This window comes from Vulpes vulpes, chromosome 6 (genome assembly GCF_048418805.1).
Source record: "Vulpes vulpes isolate BD-2025 chromosome 6, VulVul3, whole genome shotgun sequence".
Taxonomy (NCBI): Eukaryota; Metazoa; Chordata; class Mammalia; order Carnivora; family Canidae; genus Vulpes; species Vulpes vulpes.
In genome coordinates, this window is record NC_132785.1 from 46,169,321 (window position 1) to 46,184,914 (window position 15,594).

General features: G+C 42.9%; 1 protein-coding gene across 1 annotated transcript in view; it reads left to right on the forward strand.

Annotated features, from left to right (window-relative positions):
• Positions 1–12,047: 12,047 nt before the first annotated feature.
• Positions 12,048–15,594, forward strand: part of DNAJC3 (DnaJ heat shock protein family (Hsp40) member C3) — a 93,276-nt gene continuing 89,729 nt past the window's right edge. Inside the window, exon 1 of the mRNA XM_072760870.1 lies at positions 12,048–12,294. Within this exon, the coding sequence (XP_072616971.1) occupies positions 12,213–12,294 (82 nt within the window). The 5' untranslated portion in view covers positions 12,048–12,212. The remainder of the gene's footprint in view (positions 12,295–15,594) is intronic.

A 15,594-nucleotide genomic window follows, 5' to 3' on the forward strand; every position in this document is an offset into this window, starting at 1 on the left:
CCCAGCCCAATTTCCTCGTATAAATGATTTGAATTTTCTTTTTGGCTGTCAGTAGTATTTTCTTTTGCTTAGAATTTAGCACTTTTACTTGGATATGTCTCAAGAGTGACAGTTCTGACTGAGGCTATTTTTCCTGACACAAAGTGTCTTCTTTTAAGGTACAGATTCATGACAGCGCCTAGGTGGCTCTGCCACTCATGTTAAGCACCTGCCTTCAGCTCAGGTCATGATCCTAGGGTCATGATCCTGGGGTCCTGGGATTGAGCCCTGACTTGGCCTCCCTGCTCAGTAGGGAGTCGGCTTCTCTCTCTGCCTCCTCACTCAAATAAATAAATAAATAAATAAATAAAGAAATAAACAAACAAACAAACAAACAAATAAATAAATAAAAGCTTAAAAAAAGGTACAGACAGATTCAAGCCCTCTTTTAATCTTAGAGAATTGTCTTATGTATTGATGTATCGATTGATACATATGTTTTCTTTCTGTATTTCCATTTCTCTGTTGGGAACTCAGAACTGTGTATAATTGGATATTGCTTGCCTGTCCTTCACATCCATTTTTTTCTGCCAATCTTTATTTTAATAAACATTTTTATTGAGGTATAATATACCTATGAAAACTGCACAAATCATAAAGGCATGCTCATTGAATTATCACAAAATAAACACACCCATGTAGCCACAACTCACATTCCAATTTTTTTTAAGATTTTAAAAATTTATTTATTAATTAGAAACACAGAGAGAAAGAGAGCACAGCAGACACAGGCAGAGGGAGAAGCATGCTCCACGCAGGGAGCCTGACGTGGGACTCCATCCCAGGTCTCCAGGATCACGCCCTGGACTAAAGTCATCGCTATACCGCTGAGCCACCCGGGCTGCTCCGTCCTAGGCTCTTTATCTCTACTATGTTCTTTTGGTGTATTGCATATTTACAGGAAAGTGCTAGATACTATGCATACACTATAATCACACAATATATGCAATATCTAAATATGTAATGATCAGTGACGCCTGGATAGCTCAGTAGTTAAGCGCCTGCCTTCAGCCCGGGGCGTGATCCTGGAGTCCTGGGATGGAGTCCCACATCAGGCTCCCTGTATGGGGCATGCTTCTCCCTCTGCCTACGTCTCTGCCTCTCGCTGTGTGTGTCTCTCATGAATAAATAAATAAAATCTTAAAAATAAATAAATAGGTAATGATCTATGGTCCATTACCAGATCAAAATACATAACATTTCCAATATATAGGATCCCATATACTCTTCACAGATAATACCCCTTACCCGGAGATAATTTCATTCAGACCTCTATCACTATAAATTAGTGTTGTTCTTCTTGAACTTCTTCATGTAAATGGAATTATCCAGGAAATAGTCTTTTGTATTATTATTTTTAATTGTGGTAAAATATATATAATGAGAATTTATTATTTTTTTTGAGAATTTATTATTTTAATCATTTTAAGTGTACAGTTCTGTATTATTAAGTATATTCACATTAGTTGTTACCGTACATAGTCCTTTGTGTTTGCATTTTAAAAATCATTATCTGAATTAGTTTATCATAGTTTTTTTTAAAATCCATTCTCCTGTTGAGACATTTTAAGTTTGTGGCTATTATGAATAAAGCTGCTACATACATTATTGTATGAGGCTTTTTGTGGACATATGTTTTCATCTCTCTGATACCATACCTGGGAGTAGAACTGCTAGATCATGGAGCAGACATAGATTTAACTTTTTAACATATTACCAAGCAGTTTTCCAAAGTAGTTGTTCCGTTTCATGCTGACCAACAACGCATGAGAGTTACAGCTACTCCAAATGCCTGCAACCCTTGAGACTGTCCATTGTTTTTCATTTTAATGGAATGTGCAGCATAGTAGTGGTATCTCTTTCAGGTTTTAATTTGTATTTCTTTGATGACAAATCATGTTATAAACTGTTTCATATGCTTATTGGCCACTTGATTCTGTCCTTTTTGATTACATATCTTTGAATGAAGTGAGGGTTTCCTAAAATTTTTCTTGTAGGACATTTGTATAAAGGAAGAGACAGGGTTGTGTTTCATACTGATTATCATGTTTCTTATAGTCCAAGGATTTGTATGAAGTAGTCTAGGTTTTACTTCTCCTGGGCAAAGGGAGACACGTAATGATAAGACTGTTCATCTCCTCTACCTCAGACATGGTGATAAATTGCTTTCAGGAAATGATAGTTAATAAATAAGTGAATTGTGTTTCGGGCCCATCCATATCTTTTGCCTCTTGGAACCAAAGTGTGTCCTAAGTAGCTTCTGTCACCAATGAATGCATCTCATTCTTCTTGTTGCAAACAAGGTATTTGGATTCTGCGATGTAAGAAATACGTCTGACCTTGAAGAAGTATCGTGATGCACTTTTTTTTTTTTTTTTAGATGTGTGATGTGCATTAGCAGGCATCTTCTCTTTCCTCTGCTGTTTGGCATCTCTCCCACTTACTTTGGGAATTGGAGATTCAACATTCCCCTACATTTTGCTAAGGTTGTAATTAGCTTTTCTGTTTCTTATTTGGTGGTGGTGGCTTTGGGCAATTTCCAAGAGGGAAAGGAAACTACTGGACACTACCATCTTCAACGTAGAAGTTTTGATAAATACCAATTACCAAGTTAAAGCAGTTTGCTTTCATATTTTGCTGAGATTATATTTTATTTTAAACATCAATGAGATTAAAAAAAATAAACATGAATGAGAGCTGTATTTTATTTAGGGGTTGAATATGTCAGAATGATTTTTCATCCACCTGTTAATTTGATGTATTTCATTGAAAAATTTTTTTAAATTTATTTTATTTATTTTGTTTTTAAAGATTTTATTTATTTATTCATGAGAGAGAGAGAGAGAGAGAGAGAGAGAGGCAGAGACACAAGCAGAGACACAGGCAGAGGGAGAAGCAGGCTCCATGCAGGGAGCCTGATGTGGGACTTGATCCCGAGACTCCAGGACCGTGCCCTGGGCCGAAGGCAGGCACTAAACCACTGAGCCATCCAGGGATCCCCTGAAAGATTTTTTAAAAAGATTTTATTCATTTATTCATGAGAGACACAAAGGGATTGAGAGTCAGAGTCACAGGCAGAGGGAGAAGCAGGCTCCATGCAGGAGCCTGATGTGGGACTCGTTCCTGGGACTCCAGGATCAGTCCTGGGCCAAAGGAAGGCACTAAACCACTGAGCCACCCAGGGATCCCCCTCACTGAAAGATGTTCTGATGTTGATCTATCCTTGTAGCCCTGGGTCCCATCTTCTTGGTTACCTTTCATTTTTAGCTGAATGAATTTGATTTGGAAATAATTCCATTTAAAACTGCTTTATCTATCCTCATAATTTATTTGATGATCTTTTTCTTTGCGATTTTTAGCATCAAGCTTCTTAAAATGAGTCAGAGATTTTCCTCTTTTTTTTTTTTTTTGAGATTTTCCTCTTTTAAAAAATACTCTGAAGTACTTTGTATAAAGCAGGGATTACAAATCTGTGGGGGCCAGGTGGCTTTATTTTAAAGAAGAGACACATAGTTACTAATTTGCTTTCTTTAATAGCTAATAATAGCCTACTCAAGCATTCTATTTTTCTTTTCATCCCTACTTTTTAAAAAATATTTATTTATTTATGAGAGACAGAGAGGCAGAGACATAGGTAGAGGGAGATCATCCCTACTTTTAAATTTAATTAGTATAAAGACAGTGTTTTATAAATGAAAACACCTGCACCATATTTGTATTTGTGTGCTTTTATTTTTTAATTTAATTAATTTTTTTTAGAGAGTGAGCAGGGGTGGGGCAAAGGGAGAGGGAGAGAGAGACTCTTAAGCAGACTCTATGCCAGCAGGGAGCCTACCAAGAGACTCCTCTATCTTAGGACTCTGAGATCATGACCTAAGCCAAAATCAAAAGTCGTCCACTCAGCTGATTGAGCCACCAAGGCACCCCAGTTGTGTGCTTCTTTTAAATTCTAGTATGTCTTTTCTCAATTTTTTAAAGTTTGCTCTATTTTTGTCTGTTTTGTAACTTCTATCAATAATAAACTTTTTGTTCTAGATCCCTCATTTTTCTTTGCCACTCCCAATACAGTAATTTCTGCTCAGTTTTTCATTATTTCTTTCCTTCTGTTTCTTTATTACTGCATTATAGTGTTTCTAGCATCCTGAGCTGAATGCATCATTTACTTAACTTGCTTTAGCAGTATTACACAAATTATGATAATGTAGCATTTTAAAAAAGATTTTATTTATTTATTCATGAGAGACACAGAGAGAGAAGCAGAGACATAGGCAGAGAGAGAAGTGGGAGTCAATCCCAGGATCCCGGGATCACGACCTGAGCCCAAAGCAGACACTCAACCACTGAGCCACCCATGTGTCCTGATAACGTAGCATTTTCATTATTGTCTTGTTTTGGGTAATTTGGAACTTTTGTGATGATTTTGTCTTTACCATAATTAATTTAGAAACACATTTTGTTGTTGTTTCTAAGCACATGACTTGGAAAAATCTGTTTATTGTGGACTTTCAACTTAATTGCACTAAGTTGGAGAACATGAAATATATGATAACAGTTCTTAGGAATTTGTAAAACTTTGTGAACTAGGATTTGGTAGATTATTAAAAATATTCCATGAGTACTTGAAAAACAATATCCTATTTATTAGGCAGAGTATCATCTCTCTCTCTCTTCGTATAGAGCTATTAGATAAAGTATTAAAGTTTATAAATTTTTGCTCGCATTTACTAAGATTTTCTAGGAGTTTCTTTTTCTTTTCTTTTAAAGATTTACTTCTTTATTCATGAGAGACACAGAGAGAGAGAGAGGGGCAGAGACACAGCCAGATGGAGAAGCAGGCTCCTTGTGGGGAGCCTGATGTGAGACTCGATCCCGGGTCTCCAGGATCACACCCTGGGCTGAAGGCAGACGCTAAACCACAGGGTCACCGGGGCTGCCCTTTCTAGGAGTTTCCAATCCTTACTAAGATTTTTGTGTGTGGTTGGTCTAAGAGTTTTGATGGTGATATATTTTTAAAATGTCTTCTATTAATTCTCTCACTTTGTGTTCTAGAGGTTATTCTATCTAATAGGTTCTGTGTGTGTGTGTGTGTATGTGTGTGTACTAGGCTTTTTTCTTCTTCTTCCAAATTTTAGGGGCTAAATTATTGTGATGGATTAAATGATCCCCTCACCCCAAAATTCAAGTCTGCTCAGAGCCTCAGAATGTGACTTTACTTGGAAATAGGGTCTTTGCAGATATAATTGGTTAAGAAGAAGGAGGACACATAGAAGAATGCTACACAAAGATAGAAGCAGAGATTAGATGTACCACAGGCTAAGGAATGCCAAGGATTGCTAGGGGCCACCAAAAAGGAGGGAAAATCAAGGAAGGATTCTTTTCTAGAGAGTATGACCTTCAATGAGAGTATGGCCCTGTAAACTCCTTGATTTTGGATTTCTGGTTTCCAGAACTATAAGAAAATAAATTTCCTTTGTTTTTAAACCACACACTTTGACTTCCTTTCTTGTATTTATGGATGATCTTGTATTTTTTTCATTTATTTATTAAGATTTTATTTGTTTATTTGACAGAAAGAGAGAGAGCACGCAAGTAGGCAGAGCAACAGGCATAGGGAGAGGGAGAAACAGGCCCTTTGCTGAGCAGAGAGCCCAATGTAGGGTTTGATTCCAGTATTGAACTGGTCATGGAATCATGACCTGAGCCCAAGGCAGATGCTTAACCAACTGAGGCACCCAGGTGCTCCTATTTCTTGCAGTTATGCCTATAAGGTATCCTTAGTCTATAATTTCCTCTTAAGTGAGTTCGGGTTCAGTTGTTGATTTGTTGCCTGTCTTAGCATTACATTTATTGATATATTTTGAACTTTTATTTTGCAGTTCCATTTTGGGTGGAAAGGTAAGTTTTTGTTTGTCTGCTTGTTTTTCTACTTTTCTTTTTTTCTATGCTCTCTCCTGTCTTATAACATCAGTTCCAGGCTGATATTCCAGAGCCAGTTAGAACAGCCTGATTCTGGGTTTCTACAATTCTTTGTAAACAAGCAGTCATAACAGAGCTGCTGCTGTTGGTGGTGTTAAGAGCCAGGGAGAACCAGGAGTCTGTCTCTGGATTACTTTTGGTCCCTTCTTAGATCTAAAACATAGGCTAGTATAACCATGTTTTTTTCTGACATGTGACTTTGTGGGTTCCCTCCCCCTATTTTTAGTCCATAGAAATGTTTATCTTGGCTTAGGCTCTAGCTCCTTTTGTTTGCTTATTTTCTCATTTTGGTTTCCATATCATTGCTATGAATTTGGAACAGAGGTTCAACAAGAGAACCTTTTGTGTCTTCTTGCCAGTTGGCCTTTCCAGAGCCTAGATAGCTATCAAAAATACACTTTTGTATTGCAATTAAGTAGAAATTAACTGAATGAACAATAATCTGATTAATCACCTGGTCCTACTCTGATCTATCCTTCCTATTACTACATTCCCCCCAATCACACATGCCAAATTTGCTTGCTTCTCTCCATCTTTATCTCTGTTGTTACCACCATACTTCAGGCTACCATCATCTTTCATCTGGATTACTTCTAGAGCCTCCTAACTGGGCATACTGCTTATCCCTCTATAATATGTCACTTATACAGCAGCCAAAGTGATTACTTAAATCTAAATCCAATCATGTCAGCCCTTTGTTAAAACCCTCTAGTGATTTCGTTGTTTAGTAAGATGAAAAGTCCTTTGTAGTGGCCTCGAAGACAGACTTGGCTCCTGTCTACCACTTGACATCATGTCATACTACTGCCTCCCAAGGTTATCATATTTCTTTTCTTTTTTATTTTTTAAGATTTTATTTATTTATTCATGAGAGACAGAGAGAGGCAGAGACATAGGCAGAGGGAGATCCTAGGTGGCACTTGATCCTAGGATCCCAGGATCACCACCTGAGCCAAAGGCAGATGCTAACCACTGAACAATCCAGGTGCCCCAAGGTTATCATATTTCAACATATTATTATTTTTAAAGATTTTATTTATTTGAGGGAGAGAGAGAGAGAGCACACAAGTAGGGGGAGGGGCAGGGGGGGAAGGAGAAGCAGGCTCCCCACTGAGCAGGGAGCCTGATATGGGGCAGGATCCCAGGTGAGCTGAAGGCAGATGCTTAACTGACTGAATTACCCAGGAGCTCCTCCATTCTTTTTTTTTTTTCTTTTTTTTTTTAAGATTTTACTTATTTATTCATGAGAGACACAGAGAGGCAGAGACACAGCAGAGGGAGGAGAAGGAGAGGGAGCCTGCTGGCTCCATGAAAAGAGCCTGATGTGGGACTTGATTCTAGGAATCTGGGATCATGCCCTGAGCCAAAGGCGGACACTCAACCACTGAGCCACCCAGGTGTCCCACTTTTTTTTTTTTTTTAAAGAACCCTATTGAGTTATAATTGATATACTTCATCCATTTATTATTTTTTTTAAGATTTTATTTATTTATTCATGAGAGACACAGAGACACAGGCAGAGGGAGAAGCAGGCTCCACTCAGGGAGCCCGATGAGGGACTCAATCTCGGGTCCCCAGGATCACACCCCGGGCCGTCGGCAGCACTAAACCACTGCACCACCGGGGCTGCCTTACTTCACCTATTTATTTATTTATTTATTTATTTATTTATTTATTTATTTATACATAGGTTTAAATTTTTTTTTTTTTTAATTTATGATAGTCACACACACACACATAGAGAGAGAAGCAGAGACATAGGCAGAGGGAGAAGCAGGCTCCATGCACCGGGAGCCTGACATGGGATTCGATCCCGCGTCTCCAGAATTGTGCCCTGGGCCAAAGGCAGGCGCCAAACCGCTGCGCCACCCAGAGATCCCATACTTCACCCATTTAAAGTGCACAGAGTTATAATTGGTATACTTTACCCATTTAAAGTGCACAATTAAAATTTTTTTAGCATATTCATTTATATTTATATATCATATATATTACTACCTAACGTTAGAATATTTTCATCACTCACAAAAGAAAACCTATTCACATTAGTAGTCACTCCCATAGTCTTCCTTACCTCTAGCTCCAGGATACCACTAATCTTCTTGTCTGTATGGATTTACCTATCCCAGTCATTTCACATAAATGGAAGAATACAATTTGTGGCCTTTTGTTACCAGCTTCTTTCTTTTAGAATAATCTTCAAAGTTCACTCATGTTGTAGCATGGATTAGCACTTTATTCCCTTTTTATAGTCAAATAATATTTTATTGTATGGATCTAACACAGTTTACCCATTCTTGATAGACACCTGAACTGTTTCTAATTTTGACTATTATGAACACATAATAGCTTGGAATATCTGTGTAGCAAGATTTCGTGTGAATGTGTTTACAAGTCTCTTAACTGGAGAGGAATTCTGGGTCATATGGTAACTCTATTAACATTTTGATGTTTATTTTCAAAGTAACTGCCATTTTAGATTCCCAATAGCAACATGTGAGAGTTCCCATTTCTCCGTATCTTCAACTCTTGCTGTTGCTCATCTTGGTTATAGCCATCCAAGTGGGTACGAAGCGGCATCTCAGTGTGGTTTTGAATTGCGTATCTGTAATGGCTATTGATATGGAGTATCTTTCCATGTACTTATTGGTAGTTTATATATATTCTTCAGAAAAAATGCCTATTTAGATTCTTTGCTCATTTTTAAATTGTATTGTCTTTTTACTCTTGGGTTGTAAAAGGTATGTATGTATGTGTATATATGTATATATACATATATATTTTTTCTGGATATAGGTCCTTTAGCAAATATATGATTTGCATTTTTTTCTCCCATTCTGTGGTTTGTCTTTTCATTTTCTTGATGGTGTCCCTTGGAACACAAATTCAAAATTTTTGTAAAATCCACTTTAATTTTTCCTCTGTGCTTATGCTTTTGGTGTTGTATCTTTATATAACCCAAGAATATGAAGATTTACTACTCTTTTCTTCTATGAATTTTATAGTTTTGGATTTTATAATTTGGTCTATGATGTGTGTGGTCTAAGGAAAGGGTACAACTTCATTCTTTTACACATGACTATCTAGTTGTCTCAGCTTCATTTGTTGAAGCGACTACCTTTGCCCCTATTTAATTGTCTTGTCATCCTTGTTGAGATCAATTGACCGTAATATGAGGTTCATCGTATCATGTAGAAATGTTATTTCTTTTATTATCCATTTGACATTATCTGTCTTTTTTTAAAAGATTTTATTTATTTATTCATGATAGACATAGAGAGAGAGAGAGAGAGAGAGAGAGAGAGAAGCAGAGACACAGGCAGAAGGAGAAGCAGGCTCCATGTGGGGAGCCTGACGCGGGACTCGATCCCAAGACTCCAAGATCCTGCCCTGGGCCAAAGGCAGGTGCTAAACCGCTGAGCCACCCAGGGATTCCTATCTGTCCTTTAATTGTTGTGTTTTTAACATTTACATTTAATGCAATTGTTTTTCTTTTTTTTTTTTTTTAAGATTTTATTTACTTAGTCATGAGACACACAGAGACAGGCAGAGACATAGGCAGAAGGAGAAGCAGGCTCCCTACAGGGAGCCCAATGCAGGACTCAACTTGAACTCCAGGATGACGCCCTGAGGCCCTGAGCAGAAGGCAGACAGTCAACTACTGAGCCACCCAGGCGCCCCATAATGCAATTGTTTCTATGCTCAGATTTAGAAGTAATGATATAACTTAGATATGAGATCTGGATATCTAGATATTTAGATATATAAATCTATACTTTAGATATAAGATCTGGAAAATAATAATAAAGCCCTTACGATCTGTGTTACTGTAAGAATTCCACAAGAAACCTTTTTAAAGACATTGACTATTAGAATTTCACTTAATTTAGGAAGTTTGTTCTGAAGAGTTTAACCATAGCATATAAAACATAATATTGTATTATCATTAATATATATTAAAATCAGAAGACATAGGCTTGTCTCTTTAAAATTTCAAAATGAGATATAATTGACATAACTTTGGATTAGTTGTAGGTGTACAATGAGTTATGTACATATTGCAAAATGATTCTAAGTTCAGTTAATAACCATCACCATACAGCTACAATTTTCTTGAGAACTTTTGAGATTTGCTGTCCTAGCAACTTTCAAGTGTACTATACAGTATTGGGTTTTTTTTTAAGACTTTATTTATTCATGAGACACACACACACAGAGTCAGACACACAAGCAGAGGGAGAAGCAGGCTTCATGCAGGGAGCCTGACGTGGGACTTGATTCTGGGTCTCCAGGATCACGCCCTGGGCTGAAGGCGGTGCTAAACTGCTAAGCCACTGGGTCTGCCCACAATACAGTATTGTTAACTATACTCTCCATGTTGTACATTATATCCACAGGACCTATAACTGAATGATTGTTTGAACCTTTTGACCACCTTAACCCACTCTCCACTTTGGCAACCACCAATTTGTTCTCCGTATCCACGAGTTTTTTTAGATTCCACCTATAAGTGCAGTCATTTAGTATTTATCTTTCTCTGACTTATTTCACTGAGCATAACGCTTGCAAGGTCCATCCATGTTGTTGCAATGGCTTTTTTTATGGCTAAATAATTGTCCTAGGTGTGTCTGTGAGAGCTCGCTCCACATTTTTTTTAAATCTAATTATCTGTTAATGGACTCATTTAGATTGTTTCCACGTCTTGCCTATTGTAAGTAAGGTGCAATCAACATGGGGGTGGACGTAGAACAATTTAAAAACATCAATATTATCAATTTATTCCAACCGCCCGAAGATTCCTCTGCTTATCATAAATATAACACAAATGTTTCCTTTCATACTCATTTTTAAAAAAGAATTTATTTATTCATTCATGCGAGACACAGAAGGAGAGAGAGGCAGAGACACAGGCAGAGGGAGAAGCAGGCTCCGTGCAGGGAGCCCGACGTGGGACTCGATCCCGGGGCTCCAGCATCACGCCCTGGGCTGAAGGCGGCGCTAAACCGGTGGGCCACCCGGGCTGCCCCATACTCCTTTTTCTACTTCTTAGTAAACTAGTAAGTTCGCACTTGACAATGAACGCGTTAGAGCATTACTACTGCCTCACTCCGCCTCCAGCCTCACGGGGGGATGCCGTGCGCTCCGGATGGCGCCGGGCACGCCAGAGGAACCGGCCTGGAACAAACCTAACGCCAAAGTGCGTGAGTAAGCTAAGTCGTAACCCGTTCAAGTTCCTAATCAGTCTTGCTGCCTTCCCTGTGATGAGCACAACGTGCAAGACCCATTATTCCAACAGGTTCCCCGCGTGTAGCCGCCGAGGCCACGCTCCGCCGAGCGCCGCGCTCCCTCGGCGGCTGTGGCTCCCGGTTTCCGTGTCTCAGAATCGTCCAGGCTGGCTCCCTTGCCGGGGCCCGGGCCGGCGTTCCCAGGCTTCCGAGCCATTGTCCTCGGCCTCGGGTCACTAAGGTGCGTCCGTCTCCGCGGCGAGCGCGGGCGTCCGGCGGGGCCTCGCGCAGCTGCGTCCGTGGAGGCCGGACTCGCTGCGAGACGCTCTGCCCCGCGCGCCGCCGAGCGGTCCGTTCCGAGACCTCCACTCCGGGCGCTCGGGCTGCCCGGGGCCAGGCGTGGCCGCCTTCCCGCCGGCCGGGCCGGCTCCACCTGCCTCGGTACCCGGCCCCTGGAGAACCGCCTCGTCGCTCACCTACGGCTCCGGGAGCGGCCCGAGGCGGCCCCCGCGGCCTGCGCATGCGGACTGGGCGGCCGCCGCTCCGACGCCCACACGCCGCCTCCTCCGACCGGCCGCGGCCGTTTGGAGCTCCCTGACAGCTCCACGACCCGCGGACGCAGCCTCGTCTCGTGCCTCCACGTTGTCCTATCAGAGCTGGGGCGGGGCGGCGGCCCCCGCAGCCTATCAGCGCCGACCACGACCCCGGCTTGCCCAGTAGGCGAGCGGCCAGGAGGAAGGCGATTGGACGGCGGCGGCGCTCGGGGCGTCGCGTCGCCCGGGCCCCGCCCCCCGCCGCCTTCCTCCGCGGGCGCCAGCTGCCGCTTAGGCCTGAGCGAGAGCCGACGGCGGGCGGGCGAGCGGCGGGCGGGCGAGCGGGCGAGCGGGCGAGCGGGCGCGGCTGCACCCTGAGCGCCGGCGGGGCTGCTGGGCCCCGCACCCTGTCTCCTCCTCGCCGCGGGCGCCCTCGGACATGGTGGCCCCCGGCTCTGTGACCAGCCGGCTGGGCTCGGTGTTCCCCTTCCTGCTGGTCCTGGTGGACCTGCAGTACGAAGGTGAGTCCAGGCTGCCCTGCCCTGCCCGGGCGGGGGGCGGGGGCGGGGGCGGGCGCCCGGGGGCAGCCCCCACCCCACCCCACCCCACCCCCACCCCCACCCCCGGCGCGAGTCCCGGGGCGGCCCGGGCGGCTGGGCGGGAGCCGGGGAGTCCGCGCGGCCCGGCTGGGCCTGAGCCCGCCCCTGGGCGGGGGCCGGCGCCCGGTTCCGGGTGTGTGGGGGGGAGAGGCTCTGGGACGGGCGGCTTCGGAGCGAGGAGCGGGGCCGAGGGGAGCCGGGGGGCTGCGGCGCGGCGACTCCTGGCGCGTCGGGGGACGCGGAGCCCCGAGCAGCCGTCGGGTCCCGGCCCCGCTGGGACTGCGCCTTGGCGCCGGGGCCCTCGGTCGCGGTGTGTGGGGGGAGGCGGCGAAGGCGGCCACAGGGGAGGCTGCTTTCGCTTTGGAGTTCCGGGGCGGGGGAGGGCGAGTGTGTCGGGGCGTGCGGCGGCGGGGCCGGCGCTGACTGCCGCAAGTTGAGTAACCGTCGCCTTGCTCGGTCCGGCGGGTCGCAGTTGCGGGGTCGGGGCGTGAAGGAGCCGGCGCGGGAGTTCCGGCTCCCGGGGGCGAGGCACGGAGTTTGTGGTCGTTTACTACTCCGTCCCCGCGTGGTGTCCCCTTCAGCTTAGGGCTGGCTTTGCTTCTCTGCGAGTTCTCTGGGGGAAAAAAAAAAAAAAAGTCCCCTTATTAAAAGGTACGGAACGCTTCGATTTCGCGGGAGTCCTGCAGATTGGATGGTCGGCCGCTCTTAACGGAATAGCGAAAGTTAGAGGGCCGTCCCATCTTGAGGTGTCACCGGGCGGTGGTAAGAAGTAAAGCTCCAAGTGCCAGTGGAAGTCGTGCTGCCAGCCCGATGACTGCGAGAGAAGGACCCCAGTATAGTGACGGATCTCGTGCTCTGATCTACTTTCATGCCTATAGATCTCGTGCTCTGATCTACTTTCATGCCTATGGGAAGGGCGGGGGCGGGGGTCACACATTTCAGCATGAGTCTTAATGTTAGATTTGGAGGGAGTAAGGAGCCACAGTTGGGAGTTTTTTTATGGTACCCCCCCCCCCCGAATTCTCAACCTAAAAAACACATTTATAATACACTCCACTTTTTAGGGCTCATTCAAGGCCTTGTTGTTGGTGGTGTTCTCCTGGTGACCCCATATTTTTTGAACCCCAAATCAGAGCATGTATCATGGCAACATTGGGACAAAATATTTGACAAAGAATTTGTGTAGATTGCCCCAGACAGTCTAGGGAATTGAAATTTGGATGCCCGGACCACTTTAATATGGGTTGAGTATTCCAGTTCTCTTGCATTTTCTAATCCTGGCACAACCCCCCCCCGCCCCCCCGCCCCGTGTCACATTTTGTTCAGTTACTATTAGTAATTTATTTTGAGCGCTCAAGAAAAAGTGGCCTGTGTTCTCTTCAATGCTTTTTTTTTTTTTTTTTTAGTAATGTGCACATTTTTATAGGATCTGCATGTCCTGCTAGCTTTTGGACTGCCTTTTTGCAGTTGCTGTTCTGTGGGATTCTTAGTACTTCATTTCCTTACTTTAGTATTTTCCATAAGAAAAAACTTCCTTAGTTTTTCTGTATAGAAGGCAGTTCTCAGAGGAATGCCAGCGTGCCGTTCTTGAGGAACATTGCCTGTATCAAGTACCAGGGACTTGGTACAGGTAGTAGGGAAGAAAGGGAAAAGATCTTAAATTGATTAAAGGTTTGTGTGCCAGGCACCTTTCAATAAGCAATCTCTCACTCATGGGAATATGTGATAATTGTACCTACTTTACAGATGAGGGAACGGAGGCTCCAAGAGTTTTTTAGCTATGATGTCATAGAACTGTTAAATCCAAGCACCATAAATTAAACTCACTTACGTGGCTTTAAAGTTCATCTTGTGTGCAGGCTGGAGACAGAGATTAAGTGGGTGACAGTATCATGAGGGCCCCAGCATTTGTAAGTGGTGGCAGCTGAGAGAAATAAGCACTTTTTTTGTTTACCACTGGCAGTAATGAGGTGATTTCCTGGCATGTTGTTTTGTTTTAAAGATTTTATTTATTCATGACAGAGAGAGAGAGAGAGAGATTGAGAGAGAGAGGCAGAGAGATGCAGGCAGAGGGAGAAGCAGAAAGAGCGCCACACAAAGAACCCGATGTGGGACTCGATCCCGGGACTCTAGGATCATACCTTGAGCTGAAGGCAGACACTCAACTGCTGAGCCACCCAGGCGTCCCTTCTGGCATGTTTTATACAGTGGTTCTCAAACTTGAGTGTGTATTAGAATCTTAATTGGAGGGCTTTAAAACAGTGCTGGGTCCCTCTCGCAGGGTTTGTGATTCAGTACGTCTGGATGGGACCTGAAATTTCACATTTCTAAAAAGTAACCACTGGTGAGAACCACTGGTCTAATAAGTCATATAGAGGAGTAAAATTAGGTGGCTGCCATGTACTAGACACTAAATTTGGTGATGGGGATGTAAAAGTAAGAAAGAACCTCTGACCTAAATTGGCAAACTGTTAGCTCCTGTTTTCCAAAATAAGTTGTGTTTGGCCTCAGTTACCTCAGAGTCCTCCAGGGGGATGTAGGTCTGAGGTTCAGAGGGAGAGGAGACCAAGGAGAAAGGTGTGAGAAGAGTGAATGTGAAACAAAATTGCATGTGACAGAGAGGGTCACCAGTAATTAGCTTAGTTGGCCTATTTTTTTTTCTGACTTAAAAATATTCATCATTTTTTCCCCCTAGGCTTGTCTATTAATTGTGATCCAAAGAAAGAAACTGTGTAATAGTATTATGAATTGAAGGATTCCATCTTTTAGCACCCCCTTTAGAAATGGCCTTTGAAAGAAGTCCAAAGCACTAGGTTAGGAATAGAATTTTTGGAGCTGAAAGAAAACTAGTAGTTTCTAGTATTCTCATGTTACAGATAACATAGCTATTTTAATTCTTTGCTAATGATTTGTTCTGTTTGGTGCCTTGACTAGAAACACAGCCTGGGAACCAGGCCTTCTTTTATCTTTTTTTCTTCCCTAACATGCTTCCTGCACCCAGTTTTTCTTTATTTCACTGAACTGACTTGACTAAACCATTTATTTGGCCATTGTAAAGAATAGTTGGAAATCTTTAGGTATAAATGATATTGATAATTTTTATATTCATCTAACCTACTTAAAGTGTGCTTTGTCTTTTCTTGGATTTTTCTGGCATTATTTAAATTTGGAAAGAAAAAATAAAGTAGGGAAAATGAATGACACCTCAGTAATTTATATACA